The 25,504-nt window shown below is 45.8% G+C and overlaps 1 protein-coding gene across 1 annotated transcript; it reads right to left on the bottom strand.

Annotated features, from left to right (window-relative positions):
• Positions 1-7,833: 7,833 nt before the first annotated feature.
• On the bottom strand, positions 7,834-25,481 carry ERP27 (endoplasmic reticulum protein 27). The gene is made up of 9 exons (XM_088459324.1): positions 25,352-25,481; positions 25,125-25,201; positions 22,798-22,879; positions 20,713-20,804; positions 16,033-16,170; positions 15,537-15,653; positions 14,600-14,725; positions 12,433-12,630; positions 7,834-7,872 (listed from the first exon to the last, which is right to left on the bottom strand). Exons 1-9 carry the CDS (start codon positions 25,479-25,481, stop codon positions 7,834-7,836), a joined length of 999 nt encoding a protein of 332 aa, XP_088315450.1.
• Positions 25,482-25,504: the final 23 nt, after the last annotated feature.

Here is a 25,504-nt window from a genome sequence, read left to right as displayed (position 1 = left end):
CGCTCTTCTCCCTGTCTCCCCCCATACTCACCTTCCAGTCCTGCAGCATCTCATTGTACCCCGCTCTTCTCCCTGTCTCTCCACATACACATCTTCCAGTCATCCAGCATCTCATTGTACCCCACTCTTCTCCCTGTCTCCCCCCATACTCACCTTCCAGTCCTCCAGCATCTCATTGTACCCCGCTTTTCTCCCTGTCTCCCCACATACTCACCTTCCAGTCCTCCAGCATCTCATTGCACCCCGATCTTCTCCCTGTCTCCCCCCATACTCACCTTCCAGTAATCCAGCATCTCATTGTACCCAGATCTTCTCCCTGTCTCGCCCCATACTCACCTTCCAGTCCTCCAGGATCTCATTGTACCCCACTCTTCTCCCTGTCTCCCCCCATACTCACCTTCCAGTGCTCCAGGATCTCATTGTAGCCCGCTCTTCTCCATGTCTCCCCATACTCACCTTCCTGTCCTCAGCATCTCATTGTACCCATCTCTTCTCCCTGTCTCCCCCCCATACTCACCTTCCAGTCCTCCAGCATCTCATTGTAACCTGCTCTTCTCCCTGTCTCCCCCCACACTCTACTTCCAGTCCTCCAGCATCTCATTGTACCCCGATCTTCTTCCTGTCTCCCCCCATACTCACCGTCCAGTCCTCCAGCATCTCATTGTACCCCGCTCTTCTCCCTGTCTCCCCCCATAGTCACCTTCCAGTCCTCCAGCATCTTATTGTACTCCGCTCTTCTCCATGTCTCCCCCCATACTCACCTTGCAGTCCTCCAACATCTCATTGTACCCTGCTCTTCTCCATGTCTCCCCCCACACTCACCTTCCAGTCCTCCAGCATGTCATTGTACCCCGCTCTTCTCCATGTCTCCCCCCACACTCACCTTCCAGTCCTCCAGCATGTCATTGTACCCCGCTCTTCTCCATGTCTCCCCCCACACTCACCTTCCAGTCCTCCAGCATCTCATTGTACCCCGCTCTTCTCCATGTCTCCCCCCACACTCACCTTCCAGTCCTCCAGCATCTCATTGTACCCTGCTCTTCTCCCTGTCTCCTCCCATGCTCACCTTCCAGTCCTCCAGCATCTCATTGTACCCCACTCTTCTCCATGTCTCCCCCCATACTCACCTTCCAGTCCTCCAGCATCTCATTGTACCCCACTCTTCTCCATGTCTCCCCCCACACTCACCTTCCAGTCCTCCAGCATCTCATTGTACCCCACTCTTCTCCATGTCTCCCCCCACACTCACCTTCCAGTCCTCCAGCATCTCATTGTACCCAGCTCTTCTCCCTGTCTCCCCCCATACTCACCTTCCAGTCCTCCAGCATCTCATTGTACCTCGCTCTTCTCCATGTCTCCCCAAACACTCACCTTCCAGTCCTCCAGGATCTCATTGTACCCCGCTCTTCTCCATGTCTCCCCCCACACTCACCTTCCAGTCCTCCAAGATCTCATTGTACCCCGCTCTTCTCCCTGTCCCCCCATACTCACCTTCCAGTCCTCCAGCATCTCATCGTACCCCTCTCTTCTCCCTGTCTCCCCCCACACTCACCTTCCAGTCCTCCAGCATCTCATTGTACCCTGCTCTTCCTTAATTGATCAATGACTTTATAGCCACTACATGGTGATATTGGCTTTATTCCTACATAAACAGGCGGCTCTGGACCATGTGATCTCCTGCATGAATAGTAAATACCGACTGAAGACGCTGCCTATCCAGGGAGGATCAATTTCTTCAGAGGATCCCTCATTGCAGAGAAATCAGATAGGTAAGAAAATACTCATTCACATGCTTGCTCTGTTTATTTACTGGAGAGAGGGCCTGGGGGCTTATTCATCAGCTCCCAGTGCGGTGGGCGTGAGCCAGCATGACGAAAATGGGGGGGGGGGAAATGGCTCGCAAGCATAGCATTTCACACAAGGCCACACCCCCCTTTTTGGATGCGTGCCATCGGCATATGGGGCCACTTTGGGGGAATTTTCCAGGGCCACTCTAAATTCCCAATCTGCCCCTGGACTGCGCTAATTAATCTGATATGTGACACTTGTTTAGCTGTGTGCGACTGAGTCTAAATCTATATAAGAAGTGCTACGATGCATCGGCCGCGGACTTTGTCCACTCCAAGCTCTGTTGTGCTTCATTTACAGACTCAGGGCCTGATTCAGACCCGCTCGCGAGCACATAGCGCTCGCAAGCGGGTTGATGGTCGGCCAGTGCACACGTGCGGCGTGCACAATGCGCGTGCGCGAGCCCCGGAGCGAGTGAGAACTTCACTCGCTCCGGGCTCGCTACAAAACGGGGCGGCTGTCGATGTTGATCGACAGCTCGCCCCGTTTTGTAGGCGGGGAGGGGGGTTGGCTGGACAAACGGAGACGCTCGAAGGAACGCCTGCTGTTTGTGGGCAGCCATAACTGACATAATTCGTGATGTCAGTAGTGAACTTCCTGCTCTATAGAGCAGGAAGTTCACTCGGGCTTGCGGGATCCGAGACCCTACCACAAGGGTCTCGTCGCAAGTCCGATGGTCACGATAATCGCGACCATCGTCAGGCTGCTCGCAAAAGCATGTGAGTGGCCTGGAGGTGGATTTTTTTTCTTTTTAAATCCGCCCTGATTCAGTGCGAGCGCTCACAAATAGCGAGCGCCTCTGAATCAGGCCCTCAGTCGCAGACAGATATATACAGTAAGTGTCACATATCACATTAATCAGCACAGTCTGCTGGTGCATTTAAGTTGCACATTTCCAGCTGAAAAAAACACTTGATGCAAGCAGAGTCACACGGATCCTGGCGGCTCACTCGCGTCAGGCATTTCGTGACGCATTGCATATTGAGGCTAGGTGTATGAGGATATATCTGTATTGTGCAATACAAGGAAATAACGGAATAATGGGCCTGATTCAGACCCACTCGCGAGCGGCTGTCCGCTCGCAAGTGGGTCGATGGTCTGCACTGAGCATGCGCACGACGGAGGGAGCTCCGTCGTGCGCATGCGCCAGACACGACGAGCGAAGGACTTTCCTTCGCTCGTTGTGTCCGATCAAAGGGGGCGTGCTGTCAATGTTGATTGACAGCACGCCCCCTTTGGTGGGCGTGCCGGGGGCGTGCCTCCCTGACGGGGGCGTTCCCACGGGAACGCCTCCCGTCAGAAGCCGGCCCACTGACATCACTAGTGATGTCAGTGGGAGTGATTTTGGCTCTGATAGAGCCAAAATCACTCCGGAGCTTGCGGTTGAAAACCTCAACCGCAGGCTCCGGCTCGCAATTTCGATGGTCGCGATGGTCACGACCATCGCGGCCATCAAAATGCACGCTCGTATAGCCTGTGGGTGGTGACCCACAGCTATACGAGCGTCCAGGAGGACGCTCCATGAAATGGAGCCCGGCCCTCATTCAGAGCGTGCGCTCTGCTCAGAGCGTACGGCTCTGAATGAGGGCCAATGTGTTGATCTAGGAAGTAAGATGGCTGGGAACCAGCCATACAGTGTGATAACTTTTATTGCAGAGACAGATATAGCCGTGTATTTTGCAGAGCTGGAGCTCCCTCTAGTGACTGTTTCCTGTAACCACAGAAAGCCGTGCAATTTCTATGTCATGGGTTTTTTAAGTAGAGATGAGCGGGTTGGGATTTCACAGATCCGAGCCCACCCGAATTGAGCAGATCCGAGTTGGATCCGAGCAGGCTCGATTTTTCCTGCCTGACTCGGATCTCAAAACGAGGCAAAACTATGGAGTCTGAAATCTCGCGGTCCACGAGCTTTCGTCTCTATGATCAATGTAGTATATAAGGGACCACGCGACGGACGCCATTTCACTCCGGCTGTGGAGACTGAACAGGGAGGGTGGGTAGTGTAGGGCTGGGAGAGGTGCTGGTGCTGTCTGCTGTGTCCTGGGCTGGTGCTCATCCATTCTGGCTGGGCTGGTGCTGTCACTGTGCTGTCTGCTATGTCCATCTGGGCTGTTGCTGATCCATCTGGGCTGTCTGCTGTGTCCTGGGCTGGTGCTGCTGATCCATTCTGGGCTGGTACTTTGCTGTCTGCTGTGTCCATCTGGGCTGGTGCAGAACTGCAGATACATCTGGGCTGGTGCTGTGTCCATATAGTCAATAAAAAAAAATCAATCAAAGTGTCTTTTATATTTTTCTGTGTGCGTGCGTGCGTGTTAGGCTTAACCGTAGTACCGCAGATCCAGCCAGCAACGCAAGTTGCAACCTAGTGCTGCCCGACTCCAGTCGTGATCAATCTGTGCTCTGGGCCCAAGTTCTGGAGCTGAAAAAAAATAAAAATAAATTGTCATTTTTTTTGTCAAATTTTTATTGTGTGCATGTCAGTCACACCTGTCATCGGGGTAGCTGCGCAGGGGTGCTGTGCTGCTGTCTGTCAAGGAGCTGCATGACTATTGCAATGAAAACTTTTATTTTTAAGCTATTGGGTTACAAAAAGTTGTTTTTTTTTATCTTAAACATAGCAGAAATGTTATCCTAACAGCTTATAAAGTTATATGCTCTAAAAAACTAAAGCCTATATTTATTTACAAACCTATATAGAGTAGACATCCTAAATTCTAAAACTGTTCTATTCAAAAACGTAAAAAAAAGTCAGGAGAGGCCTCAGAGAACATGAAAAAAGATGCTCTACGTGCTGAACTTCAATTGATTTCTCCATCATGTTCTGCAGTGTAGAAAGGTTTCATTCACATGTTTTCTATAAAGCAGTACAAAGTTACAGCCTTCACAGTGTCTGGCTATAACACCCACCTTTGCAAGGAATTACCAAAGATTATTACAAGCAAAGGATTCATATGTCCGGAATCTATCTGGGAATTCATGGATTGTATTTGGCCTGAATGCACTAAGACATCCAGTGATTCTGTCACTGTGTTCTGTAGCCGACTTTATTCCTACCTGAATCACAAACTGAAATACGGAATAGTAAGCGCAGACAACATGGAGGCCTTTGCTATTCTGCTACCTGCATGCCAACCAATACCTCCCAGGCTACACCCACTGGGGGGGACCAGGTCTTGATAATAATCATCCCCATCTGTTGCTAGGCCTTCTTCTTCCAAACCATCCATCCTGGACTTCCTGGTGAGCAGGGTACAGAAAGAGGAGCTAGATGTCCACGTTGACATTTTTTTTCATCTATAATAGATGATGTGGAGAGATAAGAGCTTCAGATGTTGGAACAGGGGCTCCCACCTATTTGGCTTCCCTACGGAGAACAGAGCTCTGTTCCTCAGGAAGTGTCTATGCCTTAGCTGATAGATAGGTAGTCTCTGTCTGTTGGTAAACACCCTTCAGGAGATGGCAACCCAAAATAACAACAACTATAATAATGTGTCCACTGATAAACCAGCCTGATCCCTTAACAGCAACATACCCCATATGGCCAACTCATAACATGACACCCAGTTTGCAGCTTCCTCTTCCATATGACACTAATCCAGTCGCCATGGTTGATCAATCAGCCATGTGTGGTCCACCCAATTTTTGGCCTTCTACATTCTAACATATACACATATCTAAGAAGTGGACAGTGGGAACAATGGCAATTTGAAGGCCACTAACTAACTCTGTTTTTTTAATGTCCCTGTACAGGTTGGGAAATTCCGTTACAGAACAGAAGGTTTGCAAAGGATTATATAAGTCAATTGTTTATTGATTGTTTATTTAATTTTGGAAAGCACGCTTCCTGGTCCCCTTCTGCGATGAAAAAAATCCACTCCCAGCAAGCAGGCATGGGGCTCAAGAAAGAATTCCCAAGAAAGACACAACATAAGATTTAAACCTTAAATCTGAAATGTTGCACTTGCTGCTCTGTTCCGCTTGTTCACATATCTCATATGGTTAAGTGGACAGTGGGAACAATGGCAGTTTGAAGGCCACTAACTATGTTTTTGTTTATGTCCCTGCACAGGTTGGGAAATGCCTTTATAGAAGATTTGCAAAGCATTATTTAAGTAAATTGTTTATTTTTTTTTGGAAAGCAATCTTCCTGGTCCCCTTCTGGGATGAGAAAATCAACTCCCAGCAGCAGCAGCCATGCTCAAGGATTCTTCTGTGGCAAGGACTGATGTAAATGTACTGTATCACATTGAATCAAAAACTAAATTAAATTTACTACCAATCAACTCTTCCTGTCCCTGCCCTACTTTAAACTACATACATACTCCAACTCCCTCAGGGTTCTCTTGAATAATAAAAGTGTTTCCTGATGTGCCATGTTTGAAGTTGAACTGCCATGTGTTTGTGCCGCCCACTGCTGCAGCTTAGCTTAGTCAGCCAGCTATCTTGGTGCAAATATTGGGCCTAAACTAGATGAACAAATCAATATTGTGAGCTGTGAGGTGGTCAAAATTGACTGGAAATGAGTGGAAATAAATGTTATTGAGGTTATTAATACTGTAGGAACAAAAAAAGGCCAATTTTATATGATTTTAGCAGTTTTTTTATTTTTTAAGAAAAAATCCAGATCTAAAACCAAAACACGAAAACAAAACGGAGGTGAGGTTTTGGTAAAACCAATCCAGATCCAAAACTAGGGGAGATCCAGATCCAAAACCAAAACACCGGGGTCAGCGCACATCTCTAGTTTTAAGGGAAGATTCACTCACCCTGATCCAGGCCACTTCCTTAGTGAAGGAAAATAATCTGTTATCATCATTAGCAGAAAATGTTCAATGGTAATTTATGGCGTGGGAGTCTGTCAGTTGGGACATTGGGGGATAGATGTACTAAGCCTTGGATTGAGATTAAGTGGATGGAGTTAAAGTACCAACCAATCAGCTCCTAACTGTCACTTTGCAGACTGTGTTGAACTATGACAGTTAGGAGCTGATTGGTTTGTACTTTATCTCTATCTGCTTTATCTCTCTCCAAGGCTCAGTGTATCTACAAATGGGGTCTGTCTGTATAACATGGGGCACTGTCGTGTTTTTCATGTTCCTTTTACCTTGTGGGAGGAGCACCCAGTAATTTCCTTTGTATCTGGAAGTCTCCAAATATGTCCAATTGGAATTACAGGGGCCAGGTTGCGACTGGTTTTTGGCATCTGTGCATTATCTATAGAAGTTCTTATTATGTAAAGGAATAAGTAGTAAACATGGGTGGTTTAAGAGAGGAGGGGGCTCGTGTGCGGTCTCTGTGGGGGCCCTCTCCTCTCTCGTGGCGCAGTTGCGAGTAGACTTTGGCACAAAGCCATGTTCACGGTGATTTGTCTATTGAGCATGTGCAGATCTAATGGAAAATGGTGAGTGCGCCATTTTCCGGGTGATTTCTGCGGAGTGGTAAATATAATGTTTGTGTGCATGGAGGGGCCCCCCAGGGACCCAGGGGCCCATGTGCACCACATACCCTGCACCCATTATATATACGCCCATGGCTGCAACACAGATACACTCCCTAAGGGTACATTCTGCCCCCCACCAGCTCGTCCGACAAAACGAAATAGAATTTTTCCACTGAAGTGCAAAACGAGCGCATTGGCGCTTCTACGCTGCACTTTACCAGGAATGACCTCAATACGCCGAACTCCTCCTATTGGCTAATGGAAATGCTTGTGACCCTTGCCTTTAAAATCCATATGTATATACCTATAGTAGGGCGTACGCCATCAGAAAGCCGCATTTACCTCTTTGCAGCGCCTATTACGTATCGTGTTATATTCTCAGTTTTGTTTTTATTGTGCTCCTATTAAATAACATATAAAGAGTCAGGATCAATATTTCAGTAAACAAAAACAATCTTTATTTTAAACTTGTAAAAATATGATACCACAATAAGGTCAGAACGAGATTTCCTGGAAGGTAACTAACGCCTTACGCCAAATTAACGTTATAATTCCGTCTTCACGTCACCGCTCTCTGATTCTTCCTGGAAAAGATAAAATAATAATGATTATTTCTTCTGTCACGTAAACAGGGAAGAAATATATATATATATATATATAAATATAAATATATATATATATATATATATATATAGACAGCTCACATGGATGCAGATGGAGCAGGATAGAATTAGCCAGGCATCCCCAGTATGGTGCTTGTTTCATCACACGGTGTAACTGGTAATCACCAAAAAATAATCAAGGAGGTAAAAATAAAATCAGTACAGAACAGTCCGATCTGCCCCTCTCCCATCACTAATCAGTCCGATCCTACGTACATAGCAGATTGTGCCCAGTACCTGGATCAGGGAGGTGGTTCTCAGTGCAGCTGACGTCCCTCTATCTATTCAGCATCCATAGAGGAACACTGGGGCTCTATCTATGACTGACCTGCAATGTGCTCCTTGTGCTGCAGGACAGACGATTACAAAAAGTAACAAGCAAGTTCTGGGATACAGGTAGATGGCATTACCCAATAGAAGACTATGAGCTTCTTTTCGTGACGTCCCCGAGAGGGATTCTCTCACACCTCCCCCCATGGCGCGTGTGTCATTCTGCGCATGTGCAGAATGGAAGTCTGGGTCATAGACCCAAAAGTCCCTTTATCGCACAGGACAGCTCTTACCGGGAGAACTGTCCTTTGCGATATTCGAGGTACATACCGGCGATATAATCGCTATGTACCCGATAAGTGGTGGAATGTACGGCATCGCGGATGGAATGCTTAGTAAGTACATCCCGCCCAGAGCATAGACACAACATTTGTGACTGTAACAGCGATGCTACATAGATTATAATAGGCGGGGGTAATACACAGCTTGCGTGCTGTGCTCCTATTTCTTATCTTGTGCGATATTCAGTTCCGACAAGCCTGGGGGTCACTCATCCAGTGTTTCTAATGCCCCAGAGGTGCCCCCATATGGGACACTGGCGGTGACATACGGAAGCTACCAGGGTCTTCAAGTTCTTACATGTGAATCTGCCGGTGGCTGTTCTTCCGTGTCAGTGTTACGCTGAGAGCGCGGTGCTGGACTATGATGTCACAGCCACTCCTGACTATGATGTCACAGCCACGCACAACAGGTATTAAGGTAATAATCAGTGGGGATGTGGGTGCAATGCTGGGGGGCTCTTCAGCTAGGGAAGGGCGGCCCTGATAACATCCCTCATGTACAGTGGTTGTCAGGTAGATTTCTGCATTGACCATTAATATCATCAAACACAATCACTATATCCTGTGTCTACCCCACGTATTCCTCCGGAACCCTCCCCAGCAATGGCCGCCGCGCATGCGCAGTAGTCCCATGAGAGGAGTGAAGAGACCGCTGATGTGGTCACTTCACTCGGAGCACATTGCAGGTACAAACTGCCCCTGTGGGTGCGATTTCATACATTCGGGCGCTATAATCGCACACGGCATTGCGATCATGGGCGCTAATATCGCACCTACTTCACATTGCAGCAGGGCCTGCTCAAGGCATGTTGGACCAGTGTGGTCGAACAGGGGCACCACCACATAGAGGGCGCACCCCTCCCAACATCCTGATTTCGGTGGGACAGTCCCACTTTTCGGGTACTGTCCCGCTGTTCCACCCATGGGCCGAAGTGTCCCGCGGGTGGTTCGGGACGGTTGGGCACCCCCACCGGCGCAGCTGTGCCATGGAGCCGGACCCTGGAGTAGCTGAAGGGATGTTGTGGGAGAGGGCTGGGGGAAGCCCAGCTAGTGACGGAGTGCGGGCACGCCCCAAATAACATCATTTAGGGGGCATGGCCTATGATAATTAGTTCATGCCCCCATTTTCAGTCGCACACGACTAGGGGGCGAATGATACCCAGTCTGCACAGGGCGCGGCATCCCCTGGAGCCGGCCCTGCATTGCAGTATGTGCTTATTTATAAATGGGCCCCTTAGGCTAAGGACACGGATGTTCCGAGTACAGACGGGACTCACTTTGTGGCAATTAAAAGGCTAAATATATGACGAAGATATAAACAAACGTCTAATTTAAATCCAAAAGCACCGATTATTGGGTCATTCATCTGCCATGTATTGATACATTCCACCTTTGTGTCTGCTATTTTATATCTCCATTTATGTCAAAGTTCTTTGGGGATGTGGATAAATATGTGTGTGTTGCTATCCGTTCATCTATCGCAGCCTCTCTGTGTTCCTCGGTTTGTTTATACCTAAGGCTAAATATACGGATAAAATACGTGTTGTTTTTCCTGCCATCCAGCCCCTTCCTCCTGCCCCTTCCTCCTGCCCCTTCCTCCAGCCCCTTCCTCCAGCCCCTTCCTCCTGCTCCTTCCTCCTGCCCCTTCCTCCAGCCCCTTCCTCCAGCCCCTACCTCCTGCCCCTTCCTCCAGCCCCTTCCTCCTGCCCCTTCCTCCAGCCCCTACCTCCTGCCCCTTCCTCCAGCCCCTTCCTCCAGCCCCTACCTCCTGCCCCTTCCTCCAGCCCCTTCCTCCTGTTCCTGGCTACAGATTACTGGACAAATCTTTTTAACATTTGTACCACAAGTGTTTAATACTGGGGTGGACATCTATGAGATCTCACCATCCCAAGCCCTCTGTCCGCCAGAGCAGCCCCCATCACTAGTAACGGCACATATATTTGCCCCGTGTTAGGGCAGAAGATGTGACTGAGAATGGTGAGCACAATTCATACCCACAACTGTCAGAATAGGTTATAACTCTGGCTACACATCCATGGGACGCTTCTCTTATGTTCTAACGTGTTGGGTATGAAATCCCAACGACTGAATAGCCGCCAGGTGAAATGCCGACACCGGGAGCCGAAACATGCAGAATCCTGATGGCTAAGGTAAGTACCCTATCCCTACGCCTCTCCACCCCCTAACCCTCCCTTCGTGGTGCTTAACCCTAAAACTCCCGTGGTGGTGCCTAACCCTAAGTCACCCTTCCCGCACTCAAAACCTAACCCTCCCTCCAGGGGTGCTTAAACCTAACACCTCCCCCCCTCGTGGCTAACGCTAACCCTGTCCCGGGAAGCCATCTGTTGGGATTCCATCGTCGGGCTAAACATAGGCGTCGGGATTTAGATGCCAATCTTTAGTCCTAAATCGGGATTTCTATGCCGGGATTCCGTCAGACAGCTTCCCGTGCGTCGGTATTCTGACGCCCAGTTCCCTCTGGGTGACACCCAGTAATACCCATTTGGGCATCAGAATCTGGGATGGGTACAACTCGCAGCTGAACAATGTAGCTGTTGAGTAACTGGGTGTTTACAGTAAGTAATAGTTTCCGACTTTCTGGCTGCCCCCCCCAGGATACTTCAGTGCTCTTCTGGATGAGCGGAGCTGCACCTGAGATTCGGGAGCCTCCCATTCAGTAACAGTCGCCAATACTCCAGCAGTGCTGGCTGATTTCTGGCGTCTAAAGGGACCACAAAGTAACGGACGCACTATCTGCCAGCTCAGCGTATCTCAGTTGGGTTCATCCCATTCCACTTTTTAAAAAATATTTTTGTCCAAATCTGATTGGACAGATAAGAGACAAAATGGCCGTCACAGCTGGAACACATTAACTAAGGGCCTGATTCAGCAGCGATCGCAAATGCATCTGCGCACGCAGATTGAGCGATTGTTAGCCATTGGGCATGCGTGCAAGCCGCATTGCGTGTGCGCTCCCATCACACTGCGATTATGCACGCACAGAGGAATCCAACGCAGAGTGAGTGACAGGCTGTGGGCGTTTGGGGGCGGTGACGGGGGAGTGGTCAGAGAAACACAGGCCTGCCTGCCCGTTCGAACGCCGTTGCTTGGGCGTGCATAAATTAGCCACTGCGTGCGAGGAGACTGCAGTGTCTGCGGCTGGTCAGACCTGGTGTAAATGTTGCGTGAGTGGCCAATGTACGTCTATGGCACCGATGTTTATTTTTACGCAGAAGAGCGAGGTTGTTCGGATGTGAGAAGGCAGCGGCGGGCATCTTTATGCCGGCTGAGCTTTGGCAGACATTAGCATATTTTCTCAGCTGCGTTTCGTGCAAAATCACAGCTACGATTAGGGATCGCTGCTGAATCCGGCTCTAAAAATCTGAATAATGAAACAGCCGGGTATCTGTACTGAGCTATAAACACAATAAATACTTATACTTAGCTAAATATGCTCACGGGTCTCTATTTAACTTGTTTTTGTTTCTTAGTATGTACTTCTTGCACTGATGTCAGGGGATGGTGTGAAGTTAATTTATAATTTAAAAATATTATCTACACATAATAATATTAGAGGTACAGGTGAAATACTGCCACCTGCTGGCCAACTGGTGGGAGCACAAGACCCAGGAGACATACTGCCACCTGCTGGCCAACTAGGAGGAGCACAATACCCAGGAGACTTACTGCCAGCCATACCGAATACAGCAGTGCGGGATTTTCATTGTTGGTGTAATATAATTTATGTGAGGCCTTGCAGATGCTGCAGAACTTTATGGCAAAGGTGCGCATTCTTCAGGAAGGTGGTGAAACTTTCCAGTTCTATAACAGTCCCCCACAGCCTGGCGTGTTATTAAGACTGACTACTTACCGTGTAATTGCCAGACAAGAAATTTAAGCAGAATGTTTTCACGCGCTCAGCTGTGATTTCCCCAGAGCGCATCTTCTGTTTTCTGTCAGCCTCTTTGTCGTAGATCGATATCAAAGGGAGGTCGGTTTTTTTGAGCTTGAAAAAGGCCATTATTTTCTGATTGTATTTCATCCCCAAGTCCATCTTAACGAACAAAACCTGAGTACAACAATGATAATTCTTTCACTGAATTATATTTCCGCTAAATCTAAAATACAAACTACTTTAAAGAATATACACACACTGGCAGTTATATGCGGGGCTGTACCAGTATCCAAGGTAATGCGGCATATAAACTAGTGTTATCATTAAACTGCTGTATTCACCTCATCGGGGCATGAGGCACAGTTCATGTTACAACACAGAGTTTAAAATGGCTGAAAACATGAGCTAGCAGCGGCTGATTGGGGTGTGGTATAACCAGTTGACAGGTCGACATTCCAAATGTTGTACATAGTGACTACATAACATTTAGTAGATACCAGGTCATACAGCTTACTCTCCGTCCTGGGGCTAGTGCTAGTGACAGGCAATAAGGTCTGGGCAGTTGGTTCCATGCATGTGATAAGTGCAAAGGGTATACAATCGGGAAGCCGGCTGCCTTAATACCGGCAGCTGGCTTCCCGACTGTCATATCCCGGCGAGGGTGAAATGCCGGGCGTCTAGATGTAGACGACTGACATTTCCCCGACGCCGGGAGACAGGCGCCCGGCATCCCAAACGAAGGGGTGCCGGGCACCGCGAGCAGACAGCCGTGCGGGGGGAGGGTTAGGTTTAGGGCACCCGGGGGGGACTTAGGGTTAGGCACCCACCCGGGAGGGTTAGGGTTAGGCTACGAGGAGGGAGGATTAGGGTTAGGCACCCCCCCCCCGGGGGATTTAGGGTTAGGCACTTAGAGGGAGGATTAGGGTTAGGCACTTGGGGGGAGGGAGGTTAGGGTTAGGCACCCCTAAGGAGGGTCAGGATTAGGGGGTCAGGTTAGGTTAGTTTATACTTACCTTAGCGACAATCGGGATTTCCAGCGCTGTCGGGCTTCCGCTGCCGGGAACTTTGCTTTGGTTGGCCAGGCGCTGCCGGGAATCGAACCGCCGGCCATGCGCCCGGCGGTATTTCATACCGATTCCGTGCAAAGTGTCTGGCAATGAGATTAGGGTGAGCTTACTATCAATGGGATTATTATAAGTGTATAACCAATGGGGTCTTAACAATTAGATCTGTACAAATTTGCTGGCAATGTAATCTGTGGTAAATCACATGCCATTGGATCAAGTACAAAGTGACCATTACAGTGCTGACATCAATGCAAGATGGATGACAATAGGGTCTGTGCAATAGGATCTGTACAGCGTGGATTACAAAGGTGACAGTGACAGATCCCTGGCAAGGAGCAATTGAATCAGTCGCTGAAAATATAATCAGCGTGAGATTGTAATCCGCGTGATCTGTACAAGATAGGTTTACTGTGCCAATGGATTCTAAGCAAGTGGCTGCAAGTAGGGTCTTGGCAATGTGCTCGGTGCAAAATGGCCGACAGCGGGATCAGCGAGAGATAACTGGTAATGGATAAGTACAGACTGGGATCCTTGTACAGAATCGATGTAATGGAGCGTGATCAAGGAATTACTGTAGGTTAGCTGGCAATGGCACCAGTGCAAGATGGCCGGCAATAGGGTCTGTGCACGCAAGGGCAGACATACGTCGCCCCGTATAGACTTTAACCCTTACATTTACAGCTGCACACTGGGTAATGTCTGAGCACATTGCTAGCTACAACTAAACTGTAACTTTTATTATACAAGGGACCCTAAATGCACAATAGCTCACAGGACATTGAATAGGCTGATGATGGCAACAAACTATCTGCACTGAATACAAGGGAAAAGCTTTTACACTTGCACACTGTTCTGTAACTAGCATGGTAGCTGGAGGCGTGAAAAGCGGGTGTATGGAGACAACGTGTTTCTTCAGAAATGGAGCCCACTTTTATACTACCTATGGGAAGGGCATGCCCTGGCACTGGGCTACTCTCCTGGGTGGTTGTTGAATCCCCGTGGGTGGGTGTATTCCTCTGCAATGTAAATGCACACCGTTGGTTTTGGTTCCTGTAGGGTGGACATGGATAACTAACCTTGCCACGTAAATCATTAGCTGCCTTCTGTAATTCCTTTGTGATCTCCTCCTGCTTCTCCACATCCTTGTCGGTGAAGAAGAGAAGATGGACTTGGACCTTGCATGCTATAATTCCAATGGATGTCTAGGTTTGGAGATAAAAAGTTAATGGAAATGAGAATGAGCCAGAAAACACTCAAATTATCTCTCTTGTATCCTGTGCACAAACATCGTGACCCCCTGTTTGGAGGTCTCCACATTTCTTCTATAAAAGTGGAGACCACATCAGGGGTCCATTGGCCACAGTACATGGGGTTTGCCTGCAATCCTCATTGCTAAACCACTGAACCCAAGGGTGAGCAAGTTTGATTCTGAGATGTGAGACACGTCATTTATAGACGCCAGCCCAGGTATTGTGGTGTAGGACTCTGACGACGAATGGGTTCATGACTCATATGGAGGTAATTGTAAATGTGAATATCTAGATTTATTTTGTCTGGATTGTTAATCATTGATTCATCATCAAACTCATTCAAAATGACTCATGTGACACCTGCTGCTTAAAGTGATCCTGTCATGATCCAAACCCAAAGGATGTAACTAGCTATCTAAAAGGGCTGTTTGAGGTTATGTACATGCTTTCTGTTACTTACTTGGTCCTCTAGGGCAGCCTGGAGCCTCCCCACAATATAGAGCAGTGGTTCTCAAACTCAGTCTTCAGGACCCCACACAGTTAACGATTTCTAGGTCACCCAGCAGGTGCACAGGTGTATGCATTACTCACTGATACTGTACATTTGGTGAAGCTAATTATTTCACTCGTAATACTAAGGAGACCTGGAAAGCATGAACTGTTTGAGGTCCTGAGGACAGAGTTTGAAAACCTGTGATATAGAGCATAAATGTATGTAAATAATTTTTAACCCATATAAGAAAAAAAAGTGAGGGCATCTTACCATTGGGTTATAGTCTGTGACGAGTCTTAACTCATTTATAAGGAGATATCGGTAGAGTTTTGCAGCAGTAAGTTCTGGGGTCTCATCGACTACTAAGTCATCACGGAAATTGTCGGCCTGTAATCAGTAAAGGAAAATGATCCATTATCTATTACTGGCAATCACATGACCGGTTACTACTCAGCCAGAATGTTCTGCATATTATTAGTATAAATTAAACATTTTATTTGGCTGTAGTTTTGTGATTATGAAGATACTTATAACTAAGTGGATAAAATAGGGTGCATCAGTAATGAACGTTTTCAGGTGTAATGCATTAAAACAAGCTTTAAGCTTCTCAGCCAATCATATGAAGTGTCTCATAGTGTTTTAGAGTAAATCAGATAGTTCATTCGCTGGCCTCGTGCGCTCAATCACTGGTCATTTCTCAAAATGTATTTTAAAAGTAGACATAATACTGTTCGCTCTAGCATTTCTGATGATTTATACAGCTTACCTTACGGAAAATGGTTATCGTGTTACTTTTGATTTTGAAGTGTTTTAAAACTTCTCTAGTGGTGCTGGTCCCATAATCGAACTCAGGATATTTCGTTACAAGTGAGTCAAAATATCCCACTTCTGGGGCCTCCAAATCCTGTCAATAAAAAAGAAAATCGTTAGAGGACAGGTAAGGACAGGTAAGGACAGGTAAGTTTACGTTTTTGAATCATGTAAAAAGTTGACAGTGTATTTCTGAATTTTGTCACCATTTAAATTTTTGCAAGACACATTATGCAATTCAGAAAATCTCTTTGACCATAAGGGGCATATTCAAGTAGCCGCGATAAGCCGTTCCGGCTAAAAGTTTTCGCCGGTGACGTCATTTCGCCAGGCGAAAACTTATCACCGTATTCAGGCCCTGATTCAGAGCCGGACGCTCTGAATCAGGGTCGTCCTTCTTGATTTTTAGAGCGGCCTCCTGGCCGCTCGTATAACTGTGGGTGACCACCCACAGCTATAGCGAGCGGCCAGGAAGATGGTCGTGATGGTCAAGACCATCGCGACCATCGGGCTTGCGACGAGACCCTTGTGGTAGGGTCTCGTTGCCGCAAGCCGTGGAGTGCTTTCGGCTCAAACAGAGCCGAAAGCATTCCCACTGACATCACTTGTGATGTCAGTGGGGCCATGGGAACGCCTCCGTCTGGGCAGCCACGCCCCCGGCACGCCCACCAAAGGGGGCGTGCTGTCACTCAACACCGACCGCACGCCCCCTTTGGTACGAGACCCGGAGCGATGGTTTGCTCGTCGCTATCCGGGTCTCGCGCATGCGCACAACGGAGCCGGCTCCGTTGTGCACATGCGCACTGGGCCACCATCGACCCCCTTGCGAGCGCTCAGCACTCGCGAGCGGGTCTGAATCAGGCCCTCAATTCCAAAGACTTTTCGCCAGGTGCGGAAAACCAATGCATTGGAATAGGCGAAAAAGATCCACCTATGAAAACAGGTGCAGTTTTGGGGTTTAGCCCCCCAAAGGTAAACTGTGTCAAAAAAAGTTTTAAAAAAACTTAAGAACACCCCAAAAAATGACTTTAAAAAAGGGGGCGAAAAAGTACAAAGTTGGAGGACAAACTTAAAAACTAGTGAAATAGACTCCAGAGAGGGTCCCCAAGTATGGGTGCAGGTGTTTTTAAGATTGCAGGTGCTTGCGGAAGGTGGATTTTTAATGTTTTTTAAAACGTCACATTAGCAACTTTAAAATATGCTAGCACCCATTTTCATGTTCCCCAAATTTGCTGGGAATAGTTATTTTCTCCCCCAAAAAACTACTAAATGCGATTCTTCACCACTTGTGCAAAGACGCTAATCAGCAGCTATTGAGAGCATTTAAGTACCCCAAATACCTTCAACAGGCCTATTCGGAGGTATCTATAGTGATCCCCAATGTTAGTGCATATTTGGGGGGTGTCAGGCTGTTTTCCCCAAAACTGACCACTTTTCGTCTGTTTGAGTTTCGCCAGGTCCCGTTTGAAATTGAATATGGGTATAAGCGGTAACGCGTGCAAAACTTTTCCGCTGTTAAAACCAGCGATGATGGCGAGAAGTCCGGCTTTTTGCGGCTAATTGAATATGCCCCTTAGTGATCTATACGGCAATTACAGATTTTCTTGTAGATTTTTCTGCCATTCCACCAGGTTTCTTGATTTTTCAAACTATAATGCAAAGAACTAATAAGGTTTGTGATTCCCAGGATCCTTATGTATCTATGCGCTCAATAAACTGGCTCCACCCACTGAAATCATTACATCACCCAGTTTGCAACTTTTCCTCGTTTCCGGTCTAAAGATTTACAGTAAAGGGTAGACAATGTCTTTATAGACACCAGATGTTAGACAGGCAATAGGTTGACAGGGACAAAAGGTCGACACACTAAAGGTCGACAAGTAAGAAGGTTGACAGGTTCAAATGGTCGACATGGACAAAAGGTCGATAGGGACAAAAGGTCGACACACTAAAGGTCGACAAGTAAGAAGGTTGACAGATACAAATGGTCGACAGGGTCAAAAGGTCGTCATGCAAATGGTCAACATGAAAATGGTTGACACATTATTTTTTTGTTTGTTAGGGTTAGGCACTTACCTCAACGGTTAGGGTTAGGCACTTATCGGAGGGTTAGGGTTAGGCACTAGAAGGGACAGTTAGGGTCAGGCACCAGGGGGGAGGGTTAGGATTAGGCACCAAGGGGAAGGTTAAGGTTAGGGTGAAGATTAGAGTTAGAAAACAAAACAATGTGTTGTCCATTTTCATGTCGCTCTTGGACTCTGTCGACCATTTGTACATGTCGACCATTAGTGTGTTGACATTTTGTCCCTGTCTACCTTTTGTTCCTGTCGACCTCTTGCCTGTCTAACATCTGGTGTCTATCTAGATATTGTCTACCTTTCTACTGTAGATCTTTCAATCCATAACCCTTTTCCTACGTACAAATTACAATTAAATGACAATCCTACATTTCTGTTAGAGATTTTCTTTAATTCCTACCACATCTATATAATAAAATCAAGTGGTGATAAAAATTATGTCATCGTGTTGGTGCATGTATATCAGAACTTATGTGCACAGTGCGCGACAGCTGCTATTAGTGTCCATTCGTGAAAAATACAAACCAGAGTTGTTGTACCTGGCGGGTCACAGTCTCTGCCTGTGCGGGTGCTTTGGCGCGGTCTTACCAGTGGGGGTGCTGGTGTCTGGAGGTTGGCGCGAGGTGCGCATGGATATCCGAAGGGTACAGGTCATGAGATGACAGGTGAGACTGGCAGCGCTGCCACATTGGGGTTTGCTGGGTGCCGCCATCTTTGTTTTGGGCATGTGACCTGAATGGGCAATCAGGTCGGAGCATCTTGTGTATACTCTCAGCAGCTTACCATGCACTTTCCCATGGTACTTAAGGGTGTTCAGCACGCCCTCTAGTTGCCAGTGCAATGTATACACAGCACAAGCTGTGGGAGAGTTCTCTGTGCTCCTTAGCTTGGTGTGATATTTGCAGTCCCAGCAGTGCTCCGTTTTATGGTCTGTCTCCATCACAGGCCATTCCCGGATACCCGCATCTACCCTGCTATACCCCGTTACTCACCCCACGGTTTGTGAACTCTCCAGCTCTCCGAACTCAGAACCCACTCCAGTACTTCAGACCTCTGTTCCTCAGTCACACCTCCATTGGACTTTGTTTTCTCTGCCTGACACCTGTTCCCAGCCTCACTAATTGGACTTTGTTTTTTTCTGCCTGACATTTATATTCAGCCACACATCACTTGAACTTGTTTATTTCTGCCAGTTTATATAGCTATCACCATTTCATGAATTATAATACTATTAAACCTGCTGCATTTCAATACTGCAGTGCAAACCCGTTCCTGTTTCTTCTCCTGCATCCACCCTGGGTTCAAAAAATAATCCAAACCTGACACTAGTGATAGGGTGGTCAAAGCCCCTATTTGGGGCCTTATCATTGCCAGCATGCCAGGGGTGGCATGTTCATGGAGCAGGTACATAAACAAGACGATGTATGGTTGAATGGGGTAGGAAGATGCAGGAAAACGAACTGCAGCACTGAACCATTGAAAGAAATGGGGAGCCACCAATCTGGGGTATCAACAGAGCACAGTTAAGTGAGATTTACGAGTATTGTATTTTGTTTTATTTTATTTCACCCAATTTTATATTTTTATTCCAATAAGCTTTTCAGTTGATAATGGTAAATGAAGCACTCGAGAAGGGGTTCTGGCACCGATGCAGCAAGTCCTGGGCCTGGGTCCATGACAGCCCACACATACTCGGCCAGGAAGTCTGGAGACCAAAGATCCAGCATGGGACACGTACAGGTCAAGGACCGTATGGTTAGGAGTCCCCTCAAAGGGTCTACCCACCTCCCCACCAAGTCATACCATCACCCATACCCAACAACAGGGGTCAGTCCTTAGTGAACTGGATAAGAAGGTATCTGTGGACAGACTCTTAACACCTATTATACCAACCTAGAGAAGCACTGTGTCTACTCGAATAAATAAGTTTGGTCCTGTGCATGAGCGTCTGCCTCTCATTTCACTTTATTTTTTCCACTCCAGCCTTTACAGATACCAGTCAGTCACTCAATATAACCTTCATTAATCGCACCCCACATCCACATACCACCCTAAGCAACCCTCGATATTGGGCATATATCCAGACCAGAGCTCATGTGATGCCTCATATCTCTATTGACCCATAGTAGGACCAGACAGCCCTGCTTCACAGTGCTGCACTTGTGGACAACCAAGCCCCTCTCCCCATCTCCTCCCTTTTCCCATCCCACCCCCCACCACATACCCACCCCTAACACACATCACCACACTTATAAAGCACAGTTAACAACAATTATTCCAAGAGAAATCAGAGACACAAAAGTATCTTCATTTATAGATGACAGAATATTCTGACTTCTCGGTAGTAATTATATAAAAGTGAAAGAAGCAGAAAATGGGGGTAAACTGTCCGTAATATGGTGGTAACTTTGGTTATAAACTGAAGGTGATGGTATTTTAATTATAGTACAGAATTAATGTACCACAATTTTACACGATTTACCTTCCTCCCACTTATTGTTCCACTGTAATAAATGCCACCCTTGACTTCAGCTGAGCAAAACTGTGCAGTCACTTACCACAAAAAACCCAACCACGGCAATTTCAGTGGAGTCAATGAAGGCTTTTGCAGAAGACACAACTCCAAAAACAGTCGCTTGTCTTGCAGGAGCTATCAGAAAAAGGACAATGGATATTTAATTGGCCAGGGAATGTCTGACCAGAAATATCTTTATGTGACTCACATGATAATCATCATTATCTCCTCAACATGATCATTCTCCAACTTATAAGCCGAGTTTCAGATATCTGGAAAGCCACTATCCATGCCAGATGAAACTGGTCTCTATGACATTACCAGATGAATGACAGAGTAACCATATAAGAGTATACTGTACTTACAAATAAAGATTCCTTAATTATTATTGGGTTATTAGCTCTACAAATAAAGTACATTCCATAAATGTACACTTTTGCTGCAAGAAAATCTGCATTTTAAAATAACTACCTACATTTTGGTGCCTTACCTCCCACATGTGTTACCTGACAAAGCAGCTCTATTCATGTAACTTTAGGACTAATTATTCATACACGGGAGCATAAATATAGTTGAATTGGCCATTAAGACCAGAAAATTTGTTTTCTCACAAACAAACCAGCAGGACATGAAATGTTGATGGATTCTGCTAGAAATAGCTGAGGAACGTTTCATAGACGGTATTAACGATGAGCACCTAGCACTCAGTAGGCCATTTAGTTCAACACTCATGTTTGGCTCTCAGAACCAGGAGTGAACTAAAGTTTTGTTAGCAACAAAAGCTCTATAACAAGGATTCTCAGGTGACTGCCTAAAATGAACTGTGAGTCACAGTCAATTGAAAGTCACACCATCCGCTTTATGGACCCTTGCCCACAGGGTCCATGCTGTTTTGCACACCTGCCTTCCCTTTCTATTAAGGCTTCAGCCCAGTGCTGACCAGGCTGGGGCTAGTTTTCACTATTACATTGGTTCCGCTGTTAGTTTCAAGCAAGCATTTTCTCATTCATTTTTTTATGCTTCCGTTTTTATGTTGAATAATGTTTTGTTAGACCATCAAAGTTTTAGACCCCTAAAAATGTACTTGAGAAATTTAATCCACTTGAATAATAACAATACAGGTTGAGTCTCCGATATCCAAAATGCTTGGGACCAGGGGAATTTTGGATATCGGGATATTCCGTATTTTGGAATATGTGCATACCATAATGAAATATCTTGGGAATGGGACCCAAATCTAAACACAGAATGAATTTATGTTTTATATACACCTTATACACACAGCCTGCAGGTAATTTTATACAATATTTTCAATAATTTTGTGTCTTAAACAAAGTTTGTGTACATTGAACTATCAAAAAGCAAAAGTTTCACTATCTCAGTCATGCTAAAAAAAAAAATCTGTATTTCAGAATTTTTGGATATGGGAGATTCAACCTGTATTATTATTATTATTATTATTATTATTATTATTATTATTAGTATTATTATTATTAGTATTAGTATTATTATTATTATTATTATTATTAGTATTATTATTATTATTATTATTATTATTATTTCTGTAAGTTAGATGACAAATCATTTTAATGCGGTAAAGCCAAAATGACATTGATAGTCAAAGCAGAGCCCGAGAGCCACAAATTAGGAGCCAAAATTCACGCAAGTGGCCCCACACACCGCAGTTTGAATATTATAATGATCGTGCATTTGAAAATAAAATGTTGTTTTGAGTTCTCCTTCCATTCATGTACATAGGTTTACATAAAATGTTCAAATACATTACAATAAAATATGTTAATATTTAACCCCATTTATTTTCACGGTCAGTAAAAAAGAAATATGTATAATAATATATATAAAATAATGAATATCTTTGACAGTAAAATCTTGTTTTTGCTGATGGAAAGTTTTACAATCTACATTCAATCAAACTGAAACTTTCTAGTGTTGTGGCCAGGCGACTCCGTGGAGACATTTCCTGTGCACGTAAATAAACGTATATACATATTTGTTACTCTAACACACTGTACTTAACAAGAGCAGGGGGAATTACAATTATGTCTCGGGAAGTCCCAGACTCGCTCTATTTTAATGAAAGGTGATTACACTCATTTACGTTTCTCACCTGGGAAATAAGGTGACAGATCTGTCCCGCTACACCTGGTGCCCTGACCTCCGAGATTAGACGTGTGAATGGTAACACCTGACTAATCTTACACAGCTAACAAACAGGGAGAGAGCAGAGACTTCATGTACTCTCATAGTCGGCCTGGGTAAACAACTAGCAATCGATTCTAAGAAGCAACTCAGCTAAGCTAAAGGCCCCCATACATCAGAGATTGATTGCAGCAATCGTGCAATTTGCAATCGATTGTGTATAAAAATCTTTGCCTTTGTCAATCGATTGCAGATTGCAGAATTGCCACAATCGATTGAAAAAGGGAAAGATTTTTATACACAATCAATTGCAAATTGCACGATTGCTGCAATCAATCTCTGATGTATGGGGGCCTTAACTGTTAGGGAGAATACACGTACACATTATATTAAAAGTAATACAGTGTCAAATAATTTTCTTGGTCCTATTACATTTTCCACATGTGATAGTTCCATATGGCATTTGGGCTTCAGCAAGGGACAGTCTTTTACAGGGAAGTAAAGGTTTCACTATAATTTCTCCCCCCCCACACTATATAGGCCAAATATTATGTCATCATATAGTCACCATAATATTTATACTTTAGTTGTCCATTGGTTCGGCCATCGGACAGATCCATTGATGGGTAAACCATAGATGGTTCAGGTCTGTGTCTGCCCAGATAAATGGAGATTGCGGGTGACATGCACGGTACTAATAAATCAATGGACTTTTACCATCGATCGTAAAACCATTGACCATTAGGAGGAAACCATCGATGGCCAACCCTAGTACAATCTCTTAGGAGAGCACTGAGTGCAGCCGGGCAATGTTACCACCCTAGGTCCAGCCTGTGTGACTTTTCCACGTATCCATACCAGGAATGATACACACCTGACTTTTTTTTCGACCCCCCCCTTCCAGTGCTCGGGACAGGCAAGCATTGGATACATTGATTAGTCATATTTGTCTAATGGTACGGGTTGGCGCAGATGCTCCTCCTGCGTCCTTCCCATCCCCCATTCTATCCCAGGCCCACCCCAATGGCCCTACACACCCTTCTTTTGCCTTGTAGTTGAATTCATTGCAATATGTTGTGAAGATGGTGATACTGCTATAGTTTACACACTGTGGTCTCTGATCTAATATTCTTATACACACTAAGTATTGTCTTCAATTAAAGCAGATAATAATAATATTAATAATAATAATAAAAGGAAGCATGGGGATTTATGTTTGGAATAAGTGGGTGTGTTAGGAATAAGGCATCTAGTGAAAACCTGTACAGTGAAACTGAGCAATAGTACATACCTAATTCAATTTTCAAATCAAACCAGTTTTCTATGAAATTGGTAACTTAATTCATATATATCTCCTGGGAGGGGAACACATGAAGTTATGTAGTATTGCACGAAAACTTCTGTGCAGCACAGATTGAGTGAAGAGGAAACACAGGGGGTTTTAATAAGGTTGTCTCTTAATTGTTTCCTATATTCTACTTTTAATGTCTCTTCAACATGTTTAAGCCATGAGCAGTAATGCTGTAGGCACAGGCCGACCGTCTAGCCTCAATAAACTAAACACTAAAGCTTACAGTATTGTATGAGTTCTTGGTTTGGGAATGATATTGAAATACCAACGGCTCTTTAGCCGCCGGTTCAAGTACCACCTCCGGAAGCCCGACAGCAGGAGGTCCCAACATGACTAGGTAAGAAATCTAACCCTACCCTGCCCCCCCCCCTTAACCCTAACCCACCCTTAGTGGTGCCTAACCCTAAACCCCCTTCCGGCACCCTAAACCTAAGTTTCCTTGGGGGGGTGCCTAACCCTAACCTCACCCCGGGGGTGCCCAACCCCCTCCCCTAATCCTAACCACCCCTATCCCTGGCTTACCTTTATACTTACCTGCCTTCTGGATGTTCGGGATTCCGGCGTTCGGGATGCCGACGCCGGTATCCTGATGTCCTTTGGGATATCGGCATTATGCCCGCACGGCGGGATTGCGGTGTCGGTATTTTGACTGCCCGCCGGCATAATAACTACATCCCCTTGGTTTGTAACTTTATCAAACATAACTCCAAAACGTGTCTGATGGGTCACATATTATACAAGGGGACAATACACTACACTAGAGAAATAAAAAAAAAAATCAAGAAATGAAACTTAGTCAGAAACCCCCCAAAGCTGTATAAGCCACAGTAAGAATGAGAGGTTTAGTTATTCCTAGAGACCTAACCCTGAATAAGAAGAAACTTCAAATAGAAATAAAAGGAGTGAGAAGGAAATACAGTAAGCCTAACATAAATAGGCCATACATTCCGCTTTGGGGTTGAATATGGGTTTGGAAGAGGCTCCTTGTATGGAGTAAGACTTTGTGGATGGGCTGAGAGGCCTGAGGATGTTGAAAGAAGGTTGAGGTTATAAAAGATGACTTGAAGATACTTGTACTGACATAGATAATCCCTTTTCCTAACATCATTAAGTCTCACAATACTTCCTATTGAAATACCACCATGAATTAATAATCATTGCTGGAACTTACTTTCAATGGAATCGTTGTTCTCAACATCAGTGCCGAGAGATGCCCTCACTAAGACCAGAAGAAAGAAATATATGGCAGGACACATGTGTCTGGCCTTGGTGTCCATTGGTGTCCGGACTCTGGGCTGCATGTCCTTCTCCTTCTCAGTGACAA

The sequence above is a fragment of the Taudactylus pleione genome, unplaced genomic scaffold, assembly GCF_031769625.1.
Source record: "Taudactylus pleione unplaced genomic scaffold, aTauple2 ptg000905l, whole genome shotgun sequence".
In the NCBI taxonomy this organism is placed as follows: domain Eukaryota; kingdom Metazoa; phylum Chordata; class Amphibia; order Anura; family Myobatrachidae; genus Taudactylus; species Taudactylus pleione.
This window is presented reverse-complemented; position numbering and strand designations above follow the sequence as displayed.